The following is a 17,132-nucleotide window of genomic DNA, read 5'->3' as shown; positions in this document are numbered from 1 at the left end:
AACATGTTGGAGCGCTCGTCGGATTTAAATAAACAAGCAACATCTGACGGACATAGAGCAATTCAGGGTTTCTAGACTACGGTTCAGCGTTTTTAATCTGGATTTAAGAGGAAGTTTTGCAACAGCGGTGAGCGAAAAATAAAACAGTTGTCCTACTATTTTACATTCCGACTTAATATGAGTAATATGGTTGGATGAACGATAATGCTAATCCCCTTTTAATTCATCTTTTTATTTTCCATGTACCGAGGACATGAAATTCTTAATTTAATTTCCGTTTGTTTACGATAGCTAGGAATAAGACACCGGAAGCGACGCCGGTGTATGCGGAAGTGCGTCACCAACACTGGGCTCACTGTAAGGAATGAAAGTTAGCTGTGCTGACAGTTTGATGCGGTCGATTGTGGGCGGGTAAAATAAAACATAATAAACTGACTACGGGGGTTGTTCCATCAACGCCGACAGCACAGCGATGTCCACATGGAGGAAATAAGGCAAAGACTCATCTTCGGGCGTAGAGTTGATGAGGTGAAACTGAGAAAACGAAGATCTCAGCTCTACATTAAGGAAGAAGACAGTCAAACTCGCGGTGCGGAAAAACAAACATTCCGATCTCGCGAGAATTCGGTCCTATTTTAACACCGCTGTGTGTTTGTTTTCACCCGCCGCCCTCAGGCCTGCTGAGAGCCAAAGTCGCGCTGTTTTGTGTTGCGTTCAGGCTTGTCAACTGTTTCCTGGTTCAGACCAGTTTCGTCCCGGACGAGTACTGGCAGTCTCTGGAGATCGCCCATCGTATGGTCTTCAAATATCCTTTCAACCCATCAAGTATCAATAGAAATCGAACCCCCCAGAAAATAAAGTGAAGTATCCACGTCCTCCCCTTCTTCTCCTTCTCACCCTTCTTCCATCTAACCCTCTCATGTCCTTCTCCCCTTCACCCACAAATCTCCTCTCTTGTCATTCTCTTGCCTATTTCTTAGACGTGGGCTCATGTTCCCTGCAAAATATTTAAGACTTGAAGCAATACGTACCCGCAGATTAAAAAAGGGAAGAATTACTATTATTTTTTAAGCCATATACAAAGGCTTTCAGTCCCAGCTGAAGTAGTTTGATTTAACTTTGATTTCTGTCAATTTTTGTGAGAAAGAATCATGTTTTCAATGAGTAAAACATCATTCGAAACCCAATGTTGGAACATTTGAATAACACTTTGAGACACTTTTTCATATGGATTTCATAATGTAGCCACTGCAGTTACATCAGTAGTGTATTGTTTTCATGTTTTTTTCCTTCACTGTGTCACCTATGGGTATGTGACCTGGGAATGGAAAGCAGGAATTAGAGGGTTTTCTTTCCCTCTTATCTTTGCAATCATTTACAAGATACTGCACCTTATAAACTGCGACTCAGTCTATCTGCTGGTAGGTTTTCATCTTTTGAAGCTCAGAAACTCTTAATCAGTCTGCGTCTCTCATCAAAAAAATTTCCCTCGGGCGGGATAATCCTTTTCTGTCTGTGTCTGCAGATATGGCTTCCGCGAATCATTCAAGCACTTCTGGCTGCATTTGCAGACGTTCAGCTTTTCTTTCTCACCCGGAGGCTGGAGGGTCACGATGTTGCCAAGTGGACGGTAAGTAGCTGGCAAGACTTCAATCTAAATTTTGAAAAAAAAAAAAGATAGGCTTCAATTTCAACTGCAGTGTTGTGTCTGCAGTTCTTCTGCCAGCTGTGTTCCTGGTTCACGTGGTTCTGCTGCACCAGGACTCTGAGCAACAGCATGGAAACCACCATCACCTGCCTGGCCCTGGTTTACTTTCCTTTGCCAGCATCCAGGACAACCAACTGGTCTCTGCTCATCCACACCTGCAGATATTCATATTGGCACATGTATCAGTCAAACTGAGAGAGATATATGTAGATATCATGATAAGCAGTGATCCCTGCTAATGGCTCAGAGCTGTGTCTCAACTTGAGCTTATTTCAAAGCAGCAGTTGCAACAGTGACTTTGCAGTGAGGGCGTGAAGACAAGCTGATGTGTAAAATCCAACTGCAGTCTACAGACCAGATTTTATGAAATGGATTATTATTGTTGCCTCATTGATGGTTGTCATTTTTTTACAGCAAAAAATATTTGAGCCTGGTTGCCTTGGCGATCATCATTCGTCCGACAGCCCTGATTGTCTGGCTTCCTCTGTTGATGCACCACTTCTGGCAGGAAGAAAACAAGCTGAGACTCATTGCTCACAACTACATTCCCATAGGGTTTGTACCTTCGCTGCCAGCCTCCCCTAAAGCTCATCCTCGCCTTGATGATTTCAAAACCACCCTCCTATCTTCCCGTCCAGGATTGTAGTCATCACAGTTTCAACAGTTATCGACTGCATCTTCTATGAAAAGGTGAATTGCTTTGTGTCAAAGCTGTCGCTGCTCAGCAGACGAGGAGTAACAGTTGCTCTCCGTCCCTCAGGTAACCCTGGTGCAGTTCAACTTCCTGAAATTTAACGTCTTCTACGGCGTGGCAGATTTCTACGGCTCCCACCCCTGGCACTGGTACTTCACCCAGGGCTTTGTGGTCGTCCTCGGGCCCCATCTGCCAATATTCCTTCACGGTTGCTCCCTCGCTTTCAAAAGACACAAAATCCTGCTGCTGACTGTGGTTTGGACAGTCACAGTTTACAGGTACAAGCGTGTGTTTGTTGAAAACCCAGAATAATTGTCTTTCCTGGTCGGAGAAAGAGAACAAAAGTTATTCAAAAGGTTCTCAATGACGTGTAATTTCACATCATTTAATTTGCAAACATTCAGGGAATGATATCTTTTACATTGTAACTATTAATTTTTATTGAACATAATAATGGTAAAATTTTGATACCAAATTGCAATTTTGATAAATTTCCAATTAAATTTGACCTATCTGTGTTTGTTTGCTTGTTTAGAAGTTTATTAGGACAGTGTACAAATACATTAAGCACAGAGGCAGTGTACTGCATGCATATACATTCAAATAATAGGGGTCAAGTGCTTTTGCCTCCAAATGCATTATTTTTCACTAGAAAACAAGGAGAAACTAATACTATGCTGTGTCCCATTTTTGGTGATGACTTCACTAACATGTTGAATTCCTTTGTGTCTAGTTTTCTCCCTCACAAGGAGTTCAGGTTCATCTATCCTGTGCTGCCCTTCTGTATGGTCTTCTGCGGTAAGTTCTCGCTTTATTATCAGTAACTATTTGTACACACGACAGGTGTAAATTTGACTTTCGGTGTGGAACGGCTGCTGCAGGGATCTCTATGGCCCATCTAACAACGTGGCGACAAGCGGCAGCACTTGCTTTGGTTGCAACCAACCTGTTTGCGGGGTTGTACACCGGCCTGGTGCACCAGCGAGGCACCTTGGACGTCATGAGCCACATCCAGACACTATGCAGCATTGGCAACGACACAGGCCGTCCACAGCCGGATGTCTTCTTCCTTATGCCCTGTCACTCAACACCTTTCTACAGGTATGAAACCCAACCTGAATATCTGAAAGATGCGCAGCTGCATTTTTAACTAGAGGCTACACACTCATGTCAACATCTTAGACAAGGGCTTTCATCTACTTGCTGTAGGGCAGATTGAAAATACATTCCCAATGTAATTTCTTCAGTTTAAATTACTAATATCAAAATTCTTATTGCTCTAGTATTTGTAATTGTTTGTCCTGTTTATCCCTCTGTGAGCTGCCACCTTACCATAGTGGAAGGTTGTTTGCGCATCTCAGTGATCCTGGGAGCTATGTTGTCGGGGGCTTTATGCCCCTTGAAGGGTCACCCAAGGCAAACAGGTCCCAGGTGAGGAACCAGACAAAGCGCGGCTCAGAAGAACAAACTTTGGACCTAGTATTCCCTTGCCCGACGCAGGTCACCTGGGCCCTCTTCTTAAGCCAGGCCACAGGGCGGGCCTCGATGGCGAGCGCCTGGTGGCTGAGCACAGCCCGTAGGATTCACACGGGTCCCTCTTCCCCTGGGCTCACCATCCACAGAAAGGGCCAGGGGATTCGGGCGCAGTGCGAGCCGGGCAGTGGCCGGAGCGGGGGACTGTGGCAGTCCGATCCTCAGCTGCAGAAGCTGGCGCCTGCGACATGGAATGTCACCTGTCTGGCAGGGAAGGAGTCTGAGCTTGTGCCCGAGGCTGAGCGATTCCGACTAGATGTTGTCAGACTCACCTCGACGCACAGCGGGGGGTCTGGAACAAGGCCTCTCGCGAGGGGCTGGACTATTTTGTTACTCTGGAGTTGCACCCGGTGAAAGACGCCGGGCAGGTGTAGGCATATTGATCGCCCCAACTCAGCGCCTGTACGTCGGGGTTCAACCTGGTGTACAAGAGGGTAGCCTCCCTCTGCCTTCATGTTGGGTGACGAGTTCTGACGGAGGATCAGAACCTCCAACTCCGAGACCATGGTGCTTGACTAGAATGGGCGGAATGCTCACTCAGTTTCAGGGAAGACATCCTGTCCCAAGTGGAGAAGTTCAGGTATCTTGGGGTCTTGTTTAATGTGAGGGAAGGATTGGTACGGCGTCTGCAGTGATGTGGACTCTGTACCGGGCTGTCATCATGAAGAGGGCGCTTAGCCAGAAGGTGAAGCTCTCAATTTACCAGTTGACCTACGTTCCCCTCTCACCTATGGTCACGAGCTTCTCCGCAGGGTGGCCGGACTCTCCCTTCGAGATAGCGCGAGAAGTTCAGTCATCCAGGAGCTCAGAGTAGTGCCGCTGCCTAGAGAGGAGTTGGATGAGGTGGCTTGGGCATCTGGTCAGGATGCCTTCTGAACGCATCCTAGGGGAGGTTTTCCGGGCATGTCCATCTTGGAGGAGACCACGGGGAAGACCCAGGACATGCTGGAGAGACAATGTCTCCAGGCTGGCCTGGGAATGCCTTGGGGTCCCACAAGAAGGACCATGTGGCAGGGGAGAGGAAGGCCTTGACCTGACTCTTGATAAGCGGGGGAAGATGGTTGGATAGATTGTCCTGTGTAGTTCACATCTGAGCTGTAGAATGGATAAATCTATTATTTTATTAATATTTATAGGGTAGTTGTTTGTGTCATTAAATCTCCCCACGTCATCTTGGCCATTTTGACTGGACCACCTGACCTCTTCAGTCAGAAATATGAAGGTGCAACTGGGTGATAAACATTTCTAGGATTGTGCGTAAGCTTTGTTTATTTTTTGTATACCAGAGATACATCCTAACCAAATGTGTGTGTGTCTGTGAGAGAGAGAAGTGAGGCAGGCAGGCAGCAGCTGACTGTGCTCTTGTATTGCAGCCATGTCCACTGCCCGCTGACAATGAGGTTTCTGGAGTGTCCTCCAGACCTTGGCGAGAAGGGTTACATTGATGAAGCTGAGAGTTTCTATGACGACCCGCTACACTGGCTCCGGACTTCATTTCCATACCAGTCCTCGCTGCCAACACACCTCGTGCTGTTTGATGTGCTGGAGAAGGTAAAGATGTTCAAACACGTGTGTTTTCTGGACACATTTAAAGTGCAGAACATCCCTCTGACTTCACATTGGTTGTGTTGCAGGAAATCTCTGGGTTTTTGCTCAGAAACAACTTCGTTAAAACTGCCGAGATGTTTCACACTCACTTTCCGGAGGGACGAGTTGGAGGACGCATCTTTATTTATGAAAGAAACTGACAGGGCCTGGAAGCAGGGCTCTAAAACTCTCATTGTTTTCCTAAACTACAATTTGCAATTTGCATTTCTAAAGGGAATGCTTGAACTTGTTAACCTTCTCCAGGCAGATGTTGCAGATTTGCGACAGCCAAATATCAGATTTTTCCTGCAACTACAACTTAATTTGAGCCTGAGAGGGTTAAGAGAGAAGCCTGCATGGGACACTGATCATTTCCATTCAAGATTCTCTGCTCAATTATGTTTTTCTCAAACTCAGGAAAGGGACTTGTCTTTGGGCTGATGGGCGACATGCAGTTCATTGCAATTGATTAGACCATGTGATTGAAGACACTGCTGAAGCTCTTCTGTCTGATTGCAGGCAAAGTGAGAAAATAATCTCGACTCTCACATTTTGTACTTGAAGCATCGTTTGCACTTTTTAAGGAGTTTGAGGAATGTGTAAACAGGTATAGGAAAGTCTGAGGGTTCTAGGCGGGTTTATGTTGTCAGAAACATTGGAGGAAGATCTTCTTTGGAATGCAGTTTGTTTTTCAGATACCTTTTCAGACAACAATGGCTGCTGCTAAAATTGAGTTTTTGACTAACCGCTGCTATTTCCGCCTGTGTTTTCTTGGTGGGCGGGATCTCATCTAGAGGCCTGTTTATTTCGGGAAAATGTCCCCGTCATGTGGTTTTAGTACTCAAATAAAGATTTTTTGACCCAAATTGTTGTGGCTTTCAATTGTGACAGACGCTTACGATGAAAAACACCAGAAAGGTTTATTAACACAAAACTATCTGGATGAGAACTTGGTTCTTCAATGCTTCCCCTCAGGTTGAACTTGTGAAACTTTCCAGTTAGAAAAAGCTGCAGGTGGAATGTTTCAAACACCATTTTAACAATTACATCGAAAATTAAAAACTACATGGCCAACCACTGTGCGACAGATTTCACAACAGCCTCTTTGAAGAAAAAAAAATTGGAACGGAGTTTTTTTTAAAGCTATTAAAAAGATCAATCAGCAGGAAATGTCTATTAGAGCCTCAGAAAAAGATTACATACTTAAGTGCGAGAAATTGTTGCGGATGTGCGGCTGAGATGTCAGAGAGGCCACGGCCCTTCTTTCCAAAAGAAAAACGATTACTTCATTTAAAACAAACCAGCTCAGAGATGTTCAGTAGCATTAAAAATAATCAGACGATGTGCAAACTTACAAAAGAGGAGACATTAAATACAATCAAAAATAGAATTTTGCAGCTATGACAAACCGGTTGACTGTTGTCAGTACTTGGGGTCGAAGGGCATGGGGCCGAGTTCTATCTTGACATCTGCCATGTGTCTGTCTGTGGTTCTTCCCTGCTTGTTCCACTTGCGCTCGCTGTACGGTCGAGGTCTGGCTTTCTGTTGCTTCCGCTGGTGGTGCTTCGCCCTCGGCTCCTCCTTAGCGTCGCCGTCTGGTCTTTCAAAAGGGCCGCTGTTTGAATCAAAATAACGGAGATGGAACGTTTGTACAAGGGCAGGGTTTCCAATCGGTTTTGGTAATTTTAAAAGCCTGCGTAAGCTCCCTAATGGTGCACTTGAAATATCAGCGCAAGTCTTCTAATCACATGTGAAACCAAACTGTCTTAACAGAAAAAATATCTACAGACAGAACTCGTCCGTCTCAATGAAATGTAGGACTATGCTGATTCCTAGAATCTACCGTGGGACTTGAGTGTTGTCCTGCCTGCTGGCGGAGCCGCCGCCAAGTGCGACTCACTTCGGGCAAGAGCTCTTTGTGTAAGCCTCTCCGAAGAAGTGCCGGTAGATGAAGTCATCGAGATCTCTAAACATGCCGTCGTCTAGGCCGAGATACTCCTGCATGTCCGCCAGGTAGTCCTCCACGCTGCTGACAAAGTCGGTGAACAGCATGCGGTCGTGGATGAACACGCCGTTGTGGAAGAAGTTGTTGATGAAGGCCTCCAGTTCTTTCCAGTGGTGAAAGTGGTCGACTTCCTGCTGCAAGTAACTCTGGAGCAGCTGGTGGAATTCGTCCGCTCTGATTGGCTCCATGGCTTGGTTGAAGAGACTCATGGACTCCTGATAGGCGCAGTCTAACACGCCGGAGCATCCTTTCAAGCCTCCTCTGTGGGTGCCTCGGCATTGCTCTTTGTGAACTTTCTCCCCTGGTTTTCGGGTGTTGTGGTTGCTCTGGAAGGAGTCGTGAATTCCAGGCCATTGTTTCTGATGGGGCTTGTGGAACTTTCTCTGACATTTTAGATCCCTCTCATCACATTCTTTGACGTAGAACCCTCTGGCTTTGTTAATCAGGGTGGAGGCCGAGTCCTTGAAATGGCGGAAGGTTGACTTGACAGAATCTGAGAACTTCCTTAGGTTCTCCTTCACGGCCTCCTTGGCTTTCTTAATCTGCTCTTTGTGATGATGGACAAACTCCTTGGTAGAGTTCTTGACGGCATCAAATGTCTCTTTCACTTTTCCTGACATGCCCTCCCTTGGCTTTTTCAGCTTGGATTCCGTGTCCCCTTTAGCTCTCTCCTCTTTGCTTTCAACATAGAGCCTCTGCCAGAGGTCAGAGCGCTGCTGCTCAAAGTTCAGTCTCTTCTCCAGCTCCGACACACGTGACTGCAGCTCCTCCGCCTCCGAAGTGGCATCGTTTCTGGCGATAAGACTTCTTAGGCGGCTGATTTCTCTCCTCATCTCATCTGTTACCTTCTTTTCCTTGTCAAGCTTCTTCCGCAGGCTCTGCGTCCTAGCCTTCATGTCCTCCCTCTGGGTCTTAAAGCTACGGATCAGGTCCTTCTCCTCCTCCAGCTCATCTTTCAGCCTCTGGTTTTCTGAAAGCAGTGAGTCAGCTCCAGCTCCCATGGCCTCCAATTCTTCAATCTTGGAGTGCAGCTGCCTCAGATTTTCCTGCAAGGTGGACAGGGAACTTTCTTCGTGCTCCAGCGAGGTCTTCAGCTGCTGGTTCTCTGCCATCAGCCTCTGCTGCCGAGACAGAATCGTGATCCGCTCTTCGGCTTTCTGTTTCAGTAACATCATCAGGTCGTCTCTCTGGGTCTAATGGAGAGAAGGCAGCCAAAGATGGACGTTTGTCTTTGTGTGGTACATTTTTGTCAACTGACATTTGTGTATCAAATCATTTGCATGTTTTTCCCCTCACCGTAGTTCAAAAATTTTTGTTACCTCAATGTGCTGCTGCTTGACATAGAGCTCTTCGTTCTCTTTCTTTATTTTCCCGATTGCATCTGTGAGTAGTGAAATTACTTTTTGCTCATCCAGATCGTCAAGGCTACTCTCCCAGCGCTGGATCTGAATGGCAAAACAAGTTGTGATCCATTTAAAGAAAAAATAAAGAAAAACTGCATCTAATCATGCAGATGTTAAAACAAAATAAAACTGTAATTTTCTTAACAGTCAAACACATTGGACAAATCCAGTTGATTTGCTTGTGTTTGCTGCAATATTAAAATGCTACAGCTCATGACTTACCACATCCTTAATTAATGGTAATGAGAATGTCACATGTAATTTGTGTGAACAAACACTAAATCGTTTACCTGTGGGTTAAGTACATCCCTTACATCGTCCAGCTCGTTCAGTCTGACTTTCTCCACCATTTTCTGCCTGTCTTGAATTTGGACTGTACCTGAAAATGAGAGGATATGGTATCATCTGGTCACATTACAACAGCAAGCACAAGTTCTACTACACTGAAAATCCATGTAAAATCCGGCTGGGCAAAAGCTTTTGGGATAAAGTGTCAGCCAATAGATTTCTTCTTCAAAGAAATAACCAGGATATAATCAAGTTCTCTCTTCATACAACGTCATACCATAGAAGTGTCCAAAGCCCATACTGATGGCCACGACCAAGGCGAGCAGGATACATTTGTTCAGTATGCTGCCTTGGGTTTGAACCTCCGGAACAGCGGGTGTTACTTCAGTTTGCAGCAACAGCTGCTTCTCTTCTTCTTCAATATCCTCCTCTTCCTCACTGGGGCCAGACTCCAGTGCCTCCTCATCTTCAGGCTCTGTAACAACGCTTGTTGAATTCTTCTTGATCCTCCGTCTGCGGACCACAGTACTGGTGTTTCCACCTACTTCATCCTCACTGCTGCTCGAGGTTGTGGCTGCAGTCATGTGACCTTGGAAAACTACAGGAACAGACAACAGCTTTAGTATGGAATGGATGATATGAAGAAAATTTGTCAAATAAAAGCTGAAGAATACGCAAACTGTTTCAGAGACCATGCATCTGTTGGGTTAATCGTGCCCAAATTTGACATTATTTTTTCGGTTCATCAAACGTATTTGAATTTTAGGAAGCTGGGACTAAAATGGAAACTTAAAGATTAATCTATCTTTATCTATATATATATATATATATATATATATATATATATATATATATATACATACATACATACATATATAAGAAAAAGTGGACTCCACTGATTTAGCAGGTTGGATTAAATTATCGCTTGCAATCCACACTTGGACAAAAACACCAAACACGGCTTTATTTTTGTAGCATCATGGTCACACAGTGGCTTTAACATGCGTTATTAGATGCCTAGCAGTTCCTGGTTTTGAGCTACATGTTCAATCACCACCCCCTCAAGATTAGTTGTGAATTGCCAAGCAAATGCCTCTTCCTTTGATCGGACCTCCTGCAAAGCTGTGGCCTCCAATGAGTTGATGTCTCAGGTGGTACCCTAAGTTCACCAGACCCTGCGGAAGTTTCCAGTGATTGGACTGCAGACCTGCTTTGGCAACGCAGACAAAAGGCATACAGACTTTGGGTTGATTGTCTGACATTCTGTCACTCTGTTACAGAAATGTTACTTGTGCTTGAATTAAGTGATGTCTGCACTCAATATTTGTGTCCTTGTATACACACAATTAATGTCATTTGAGATCTCATGGACTCTCTGAATGGGAATGGAATTAACCCATCTTGTTCACCATTGGCTGAGCAACCACCATCCCATTTCTCCATTAGCAGCCTTGATAAGGGCCCGTCATGCTTTCAGAACAAGGGAAACGGTGGAAACTATGGTGATAACAAAATTTAACAAACGATACAGTGGGACATTTGCATAGGGATGGCTACAGGCTAACAAGAGAGGTTGACCGTTAGCTCACTGCTAAGATGCTTGGAATTCTAAGTTCACTTGTTACTCCTGAAACTTTGTCCCTTCCCTTCCCATGAAGAGACATGGTCAGATAAGTTGACACTGAGCTTCATTCTCTCCTTTCAGGAAACCCCACGAACAAGTAAACCTGTGACTGCGGATGAAAGGTCACAGTTTGTCCTCTATTATTCCTGATAAATTATTAGAGTGCCTTTCCAGTGGAAAACATGTCACATCTCATTGATTTACTTCGATATGCTCTACATGTTAGGAGTGAAAGTCAGAAGGAACAGTAACCGGAACAGGGGACAAGGGCTTGGCCAAAATGTCATGACCAAGTGACATCCCATTCCTACCAGTCTCTGCGGCAGTGAAGGCATACTGGCTGCTGCAGGACCTTCCGAGGTAGAATTCCTCGTTTGCCGCAGGTCCTTCTTCCGCCTCAGCCTCCCCATGCTCACTCTCCTTCATGTCTCCTAGGGTGACAATGTCAGAGTGATCGCTGGACGACAGCGGGCCCGGATGTTCTTTCACCATGGAGCTGTGTTTGTCCTGCAAGAAACACGATCAAGGTGGTCAGACAGGAAGCATCACAGCTGTTTTTAGGTTTTAGAGAAAAACCCAGGAGGTAACTTTTGTCATTCTCTCACCTCTGAAGCATTAAGTGTCTCGTCTACAGCTTGTTCAGCCCCGACGGGGCTGAGCGAACCATCGGGCTTCACGACATCACACCCAGCTGAAAATGTGACATTTTATAATAAATGCACCGCTTGTGACTTTTTTTTTTTACTGAGGTAACTTTTTTACTGAGGTTTAACTTTTAATATCCATAAACCTAACTACCTCTATCGCACTGTCCACGTTCTGCTGTGTCCCCACAATGTCCCCATTGTGGGCTAATCTATTCTGTTCTGACACATTTCAAATTTGCTAGCATGCTTAATGTTACAACATTGGAAAATTACATTTTCCAGGGAGTTACTTAAAAGTAAAGTTGGTTGAGTGATTGAAGTCTGCTTAATAAAAACGATAGCAACTAAATGGACCTCAGATATAACAAATTCAGCCAATAGTCTGCTATGTAAATAAAAATACAGGCAGGCGATTGCGATTGTATTTTTAATTAGTGAGTGACATATTTGGTTATTACCCAAAAAAAATATTCACCTTGACCTTTAGCCACCAAATTCTTGCAATGTGTAAATATTAACATTTATCAAGGCATTTTAAGAATACAAATACTTAATAATGGAATAAACAAATTTTGACTTTTGATTGAACGTCAAGGAACGTCAAAGCAGGAAAATGGAATATTTTTCACAACCATTATGAGGTGTATGTTGATTGATTTAGCTACAGGATTATGGAAACAGACTGATTCAATTCATTCAGATGAAAAATCAACAACAGTGCTGGTTCTTACACTGTCTGATGCAATTGGGTTTTCATTCCACTTTTCAAAAAATAAAAATTATCTGTTGTGACAGTAGTAGACGTGCATGGACAACTTCATCTATGGGGGTAAAAGGCAATGTGGGAATACCTACAAATAGATTCAGATTCATCTGCTTCCACCAATGGAGGGCGCTCTAACAGGTCGGTTCCATATTCCACTGCAGCCTCCGGGCCCAAGGTCTCAATATCTGACCCCTGAGAACAAAACATGAGTACATTAAAAATGGCTGTAAATGCTTGATCTGTCCTCACCGGTTAAAAGTTCTTGACGATTCTTTAATTCAGAATGATCCAGACTGTGTATTTGTGGGTGTGTGTGTGTATGTGTATGATTCTGCATCTCTAGCTAAGACCAACTTGAAATGGGTTCTACATGGGAAGATAATGAAAACATAACATAAAACTAATCAATCCTAATCCATTTTAGCAAAACAAAAAAACAAAAATTCTTAATTTTTTTTACAAACTATTACATCGTATACAAAAGGGATAGCATTTAAATTTAAATCTATGGTCTGAAAAGACTTCTACCTCATTACTAATGATGGTCCAGCCACAGGATGATTCTGTATCGCTGGACGACTCGGCCATTTCTGTGTGCTGTCAGCAACACTGGAGGATCTGGAGGAGAGAGGGACGCTTGATCAAAGCCCACATGGTATAAGACAAAGACTAGGTGATTCTTGGTAACACGGACTTTGGAACATAGAAAATGAGAAGTGAGGCGATCAGTGCAAAGCCTTCACACATTAATACAGTATCAAGAGAAAACTATTATCTGAGGATGTAGGCACTGAGATTGACCCATTGTCAGTGACCTCAGTATTCACCTCTTTGATCCTCTCTACGGCATCAGTTTCTCTTTTTGCGCAGCAAACCACACTGCAAACCACAGTTCCTTGTAAAGGCCCCCCTTTCCTCAGTGCCACTCCTTGTGACATCACAGCTTCACCTTTCCTCTATTATACTAAGATACATGCAGAGGCACTGATACACTGGATAGTAAGGTGAACGCTTCCAAAGTGGCTCATATAAACAGGCAAAATCAGCACAAACACAACATGTACATTTAGGTTATTTAAATTATCTTCATGTCCTCCATCCATCCATTACCTATACCTCTTATCCTGTATTCAGGGTCACAGGGGTGTTGAAGCGTATCCCGGCAGTCACCTTGGACCAGTCATCAGTTGACCCCAGGGCAGCAAATAGCGACAAAAAAATATTCACTCTCTCATTCATACGCCTGGGCAGCTTAGATTGCCTAATCTTTTTAGATTGTGGGACGAAACTGGTGAGCCCAAAGGAAACCCAAGCAGACGGGGAGAACAGGCAAACGCCGCTCAGAAAGCCCTACCCCCTCAATCTGGTGAAATTAAACCAGAGACCTTCTTGCTGTGTTATTCGATAGGAATATTCCAAAACTTGGCTAAGGTACTGTTAGTATCATCTATATAACATAGACACTCTGTTTTATTTAGCACATCTTATTTTGCAATGAAAAGGAAAGGTGTGAACTGTGTTAGTTATGCTATCAAGGAAGCTGGAACAATTGTATGCTGATATTCCAGTATTATCTGAATGTTTAAGGTTATCTAGGAGGGTGTAGAAAATAAACTACTGATTTTGTGCCCATGTTGCCATTTGTCCAAGTAACATAACATATCGTAATATTTGCCATAGTGCCCAGATAGAGGAGCCACATAAAAACATTTTATCCCAGCTTAAATCAGCATTGTTTTTGGCTAAAAACAGCATTTTATTACAAAATGAACTGAGAAATAGATACTGGAAAAAAACAATTGGTTTCCATCGTAGACCTATGCTTAAGTAGATTAGGAATTGCTGTATTTTGCTTTAAAAGTACAGAAAAAGAATATACAAGAAAGTAAACAATAAAACAGGCAACTATATACCTATATAAGGCATTAAGTGGTAATACTAACACTGAGCATAAAATCTGATAGCGCCAGAGCAGCACTTAGAAAAAAACAGTCACAGTACAAAGGGTTAAATGAGGTTCCATCATCGTAAGATGATCTTACTGGTCTTTTGATTTAAATTCTATTTGATCAAGGAGATGATATGAAAATATAAATCCCCTTTCGACACCATCAGTAACATTTGAGTCAACTGGTTAAGTAAACATAAGTATTGTAGCAAGTCCAAATGTTGGGGTTTACGTTGATGCTTGTTTTCTGTGTGATTTGGGGGGTCGCTGGGAATTTTGTAGGTGTGGTTTGTGGTGCAATAAATTCTGTTTGTTTTTATTTATTTTTTTACCAGGAATTGAGCGGGAATAGTTAGATGTATTGCAGGCTTGTGTGGCCAACATCAGCTATTGCTCATTAAAAAGACATTTTACTGTCACTTGGTTGTTCCCCTGACTAAAACGCTACAGTTTGAATGACATTTATCACTGATCAATTTAAAACAAATGAAATTTTACACTCCTTAGTGTTTGCCACGTGGACAATCAAAAAGATTGCAGTTAAAAATAGTTTGTTCTGTTGTTCAAAATGGAAGTACACACAATATATGGATCCATTTCTTCTCATATAAACACTGGTAAATTGCCTGCTGACTTTTATACTGAATTCCATATTGTTCTATGGTGGATAAAAATGAATTTAGTTCAGGACACACTGAACGCTCCTTTAATACAGAGAAAATTTAGATTTTTTTTTTCGGGGGGGTGAGGGGGGGCTGAGGGATGTGTGACCCTAAGAAAGCCAGCGATCGACCCAGATTTCACTGAGATGCTTAACCCTCTCAGGCTCAAATTAAGTTGTAGTTGCAGGAAAAATCTGATATTTGGCTGTCGCAAATCTGCAACATCTGCCTGGAGAAGGTTAAAGGCTGTCATCTGAGGCTGTGCTGACCTCGGATCCCAGCTTCCCACTCCTTCCTACATCTGTTCTCCGGTCATTCTCTGGAAATCCCTCTGTGGTGACGTGACAGAGAGCCAGGCCGCAGCTCAGTCACTCGCCTCCTCGTCCATTCTAAGGCGGTTTCTTGGCTTCTGCTGTCAACCGTTTTCTTTCGACGACCAAAACAAACCAAGTGAAGCAACAGCAGCCTCCAGCGGCGAAGCGTGTTACAAAAGATGTAGCGCAGAAAACATTCGACCCTCTTCTTTTATACACAAGGACAACACAATTCAACTCAGCTTTGGGATTCAAATTATTCTAACTTTGTCTCCCGAGTTGATATGACGACATATTACGACTTGCTAGCAGCTGGTTCACTAACTTTCCAGGCTACTTACGGATAAAATCATTTTCAAAGTATCTTAAAGTCTAACCCATCTACCAATATTTACTCACTTAACCAGCCGTGCTATACCGCTCATAGTCGTTTTTTTTAATCACGAAAAGAAGACTTAAATAGGATTTTACTCACCGGTGTTTGTGTCCAACAGTGCGGCAGCTGTTAGCAGGCAGAGCCTCAGCTATTGCAGTAGGCGTTTCTTTTTCTGTGGTCATCCATCAGCTCTGCCAACAAGATGTGGGAATTGTAGTTTTAATGAGTAACGATGATGCTGGACATGGATGACTGGGCAAGTTTTCTAAACTACATTTCCCAACAGCCACGAGTGTTTCGGGTTAGGAGGTGCAGGCAACTGCGTCGTGTAAAATCTCATGGGTTTTGAAAAACATAAACAAGGAAGTGTGTCACGACAAATGCAACGTTTCGAATGGGAAACAAATCAAAAGAAGAACTTTTTTTTTTTTTTTGTCCGTGCGTTGCTTTTTCGTCCTGACAAAGGAAAAAATAATTAAAAAAAAAACGCTCTCTGTTAGGATTGGAAAATCAGGCTTAATAAAATCACTGCACGGCTAACACAAAATACAAAAATACATTGACAAAACACGTAGTTTGTCCAATAAAAACAGAAAGTGCATGATAAAACACAGTTGCAGAAAAAAAAGACTTAAGTCAAGTATGTTCTCAAGTACAATGCAACATTTCATCATATCCATCAAGCAGGGAACTTGATGCTTTTGTATCTTTCTTTTCTGACAGGAAGCTCAACTGCTACATTACTTCATTATCTTTATTGATTCTGCAGATAATCTTAATGCTGAATATGTTTATAGTTAAACTATAAAACACGTTCATCAAGGCTTCATTGCCCATTCCCATCCTCGCCTCAATATATACTCCTGATTGTCAGTTTCTGTTTTTTTGGTGTTGCCGGTATCGCTCAGTCCTTGGGCCGTCCTCTTGGACCTGTGGACCACACACACACACACACACACACACAAACACACACACACACACACACACACACACTAGGGATATGAACGCTTGATTTATTTTTTCAGTGTATTTTTGTTGATCACAATTGATTCAATTACTCTATTACCAATTAATACAATATTCAGTTTTAATGTCACACTCAGTATTGTATACTTGTAAATTTTGTCTATTTTTATTGCAGTTTATATAACTGATTTTTGAATTTTACATTTCATACAGGTTTCTTATTATCCTGCTTCCGTAATCATTCTCAGTTGTTCCAGGTGAAACAATACTGTTCTGTTTCGGCCCCTGGTCTATTATAAGAAATATCAAAGTGGGTCAAATTCTAATGTGCTGTTACTCAATCAAGAGCAGTGGGCAGCCTTGTCTCTCAGAAGTAAACTAATAAAAACACTTATGTGTGCTGCCTTGGTAACAAAGTCTTGGAAGAACATTGTGGCAGCACTGAAGTGCAGTTCTGACCACCATCAGTGGAAATGTTAACCTTGAGGGTCAATGAGGATGTTGCAAAGCATCCGATCAGAGTATTGGATTGGGCCATGAAGACACTGGAGACACTTGGGTGTGCTGAATGTTGTGAAATTTGGCGACAGTCTCTGATCTTACAGGTTTCT

At 43.2% G+C, this 17,132-nt stretch overlaps 2 protein-coding genes across 6 annotated transcripts; one reads left to right on the top strand and one right to left on the bottom strand.

The window, feature by feature from the left end:
• The first annotated feature begins 4 nt into the window (after positions 1 to 4).
• On the top strand, positions 5 to 6,374 carry pigb (phosphatidylinositol glycan anchor biosynthesis, class B). Of its 2 annotated transcripts, XM_086175018.1 has the most exons (14): positions 5 to 127; positions 292 to 357; positions 466 to 589; positions 676 to 805; positions 1,304 to 1,421; positions 1,526 to 1,630; positions 1,715 to 1,845; positions 2,123 to 2,263; positions 2,347 to 2,398; positions 2,469 to 2,680; positions 3,136 to 3,200; positions 3,284 to 3,503; positions 5,309 to 5,486; positions 5,570 to 6,374. In XM_086175018.1, exons 2-14 carry the CDS (start codon positions 325 to 327, stop codon positions 5,681 to 5,683), a joined length of 1,623 nt encoding a protein of 540 aa, XP_086031144.1. In that variant the 5' UTR covers positions 5 to 127; positions 292 to 324; the 3' UTR covers positions 5,684 to 6,374. The 2 variants fall into 2 exon arrangements, with proteins under 2 accessions (XP_086031144.1, XP_086031143.1); XM_086175017.1 differs by having other exon boundaries at positions 83 to 357.
• Positions 6,375 to 6,423: 49 nt separating this feature from the next.
• Positions 6,424 to 15,720, bottom strand: ccpg1 (cell cycle progression 1). Of its 4 annotated transcripts, none has more exons than XM_086175013.1 (11): positions 15,655 to 15,720; positions 12,784 to 12,873; positions 12,345 to 12,447; positions 11,448 to 11,533; positions 11,154 to 11,349; positions 10,330 to 10,428; positions 9,496 to 9,816; positions 9,221 to 9,309; positions 8,847 to 8,972; positions 7,423 to 8,720; positions 6,424 to 7,137 (listed from the first exon to the last, which is right to left on the bottom strand). In XM_086175013.1, the coding sequence occupies exons 2-11, from the start codon at positions 12,841 to 12,843 to the stop codon at positions 6,945 to 6,947; spliced, it is 2,571 nt and encodes an 856-aa protein (XP_086031139.1). In that variant the 5' UTR covers positions 12,844 to 12,873; positions 15,655 to 15,720; the 3' UTR covers positions 6,424 to 6,944. The 4 variants fall into 4 exon arrangements, 3 of the variants coding, with proteins under 3 accessions (XP_086031139.1, XP_086031141.1, XP_086031142.1); XM_086175015.1 differs by having other exon boundaries at positions 10,330 to 10,425; XR_015108883.1 differs by having other exon boundaries at positions 6,998 to 7,137; positions 7,366 to 8,720.
• Positions 15,721 to 17,132: the final 1,412 nt, after the last annotated feature.

The sequence above is a fragment of the Fistularia commersonii genome, chromosome 27 (genome assembly GCF_037954325.1).
Source record: "Fistularia commersonii isolate RoL2024-O1a breed Wild chromosome 27, RoL_Fcom_v1.0, whole genome shotgun sequence".
NCBI lineage: Eukaryota > Metazoa > Chordata > Actinopteri > Syngnathiformes > Fistulariidae > Fistularia > Fistularia commersonii.
Note: the sequence above shows the minus strand (reverse complement) of the source record. Positions and strands in the feature narration are given on the sequence as shown.

Bases quoted from the DNA above. Each gene is read 5' to 3' on its own strand.
- pigb (XM_086175018.1), top strand. From the start codon at position 325: ATGCGGAAGTGCGTCACCAACACTGGGCTCACT. The intron at 1,631-1,714 runs GTAAGTAGCTGG...TTGTGTCTGCAG, and splicing joins ACGATGTTGCCAAGTGGACG to TTCTTCTGCCAGCTGTGTTC. The intron at 2,681-3,135 runs GTACAAGCGTGT...CTTTGTGTCTAG, and splicing joins TGGACAGTCACAGTTTACAG to TTTTCTCCCTCACAAGGAGT.
- ccpg1 (XM_086175013.1), bottom strand. From the start codon at position 12,843: ATGGCCGAGTCGTCCAGCGATACAGAATCATCCTGTGGCTGGACCATC. The intron at 11,534-12,344 runs GTAGGTATTCCC...TCACATTTTCAG, and splicing joins AGATGAATCTGAATCTATTT to CTGGGTGTGATGTCGTGAAG. The intron at 8,973-9,220 runs GTAAACGATTTA...TTTGCCATTCAG, and splicing joins GGGATGTACTTAACCCACAG to ATCCAGCGCTGGGAGAGTAG.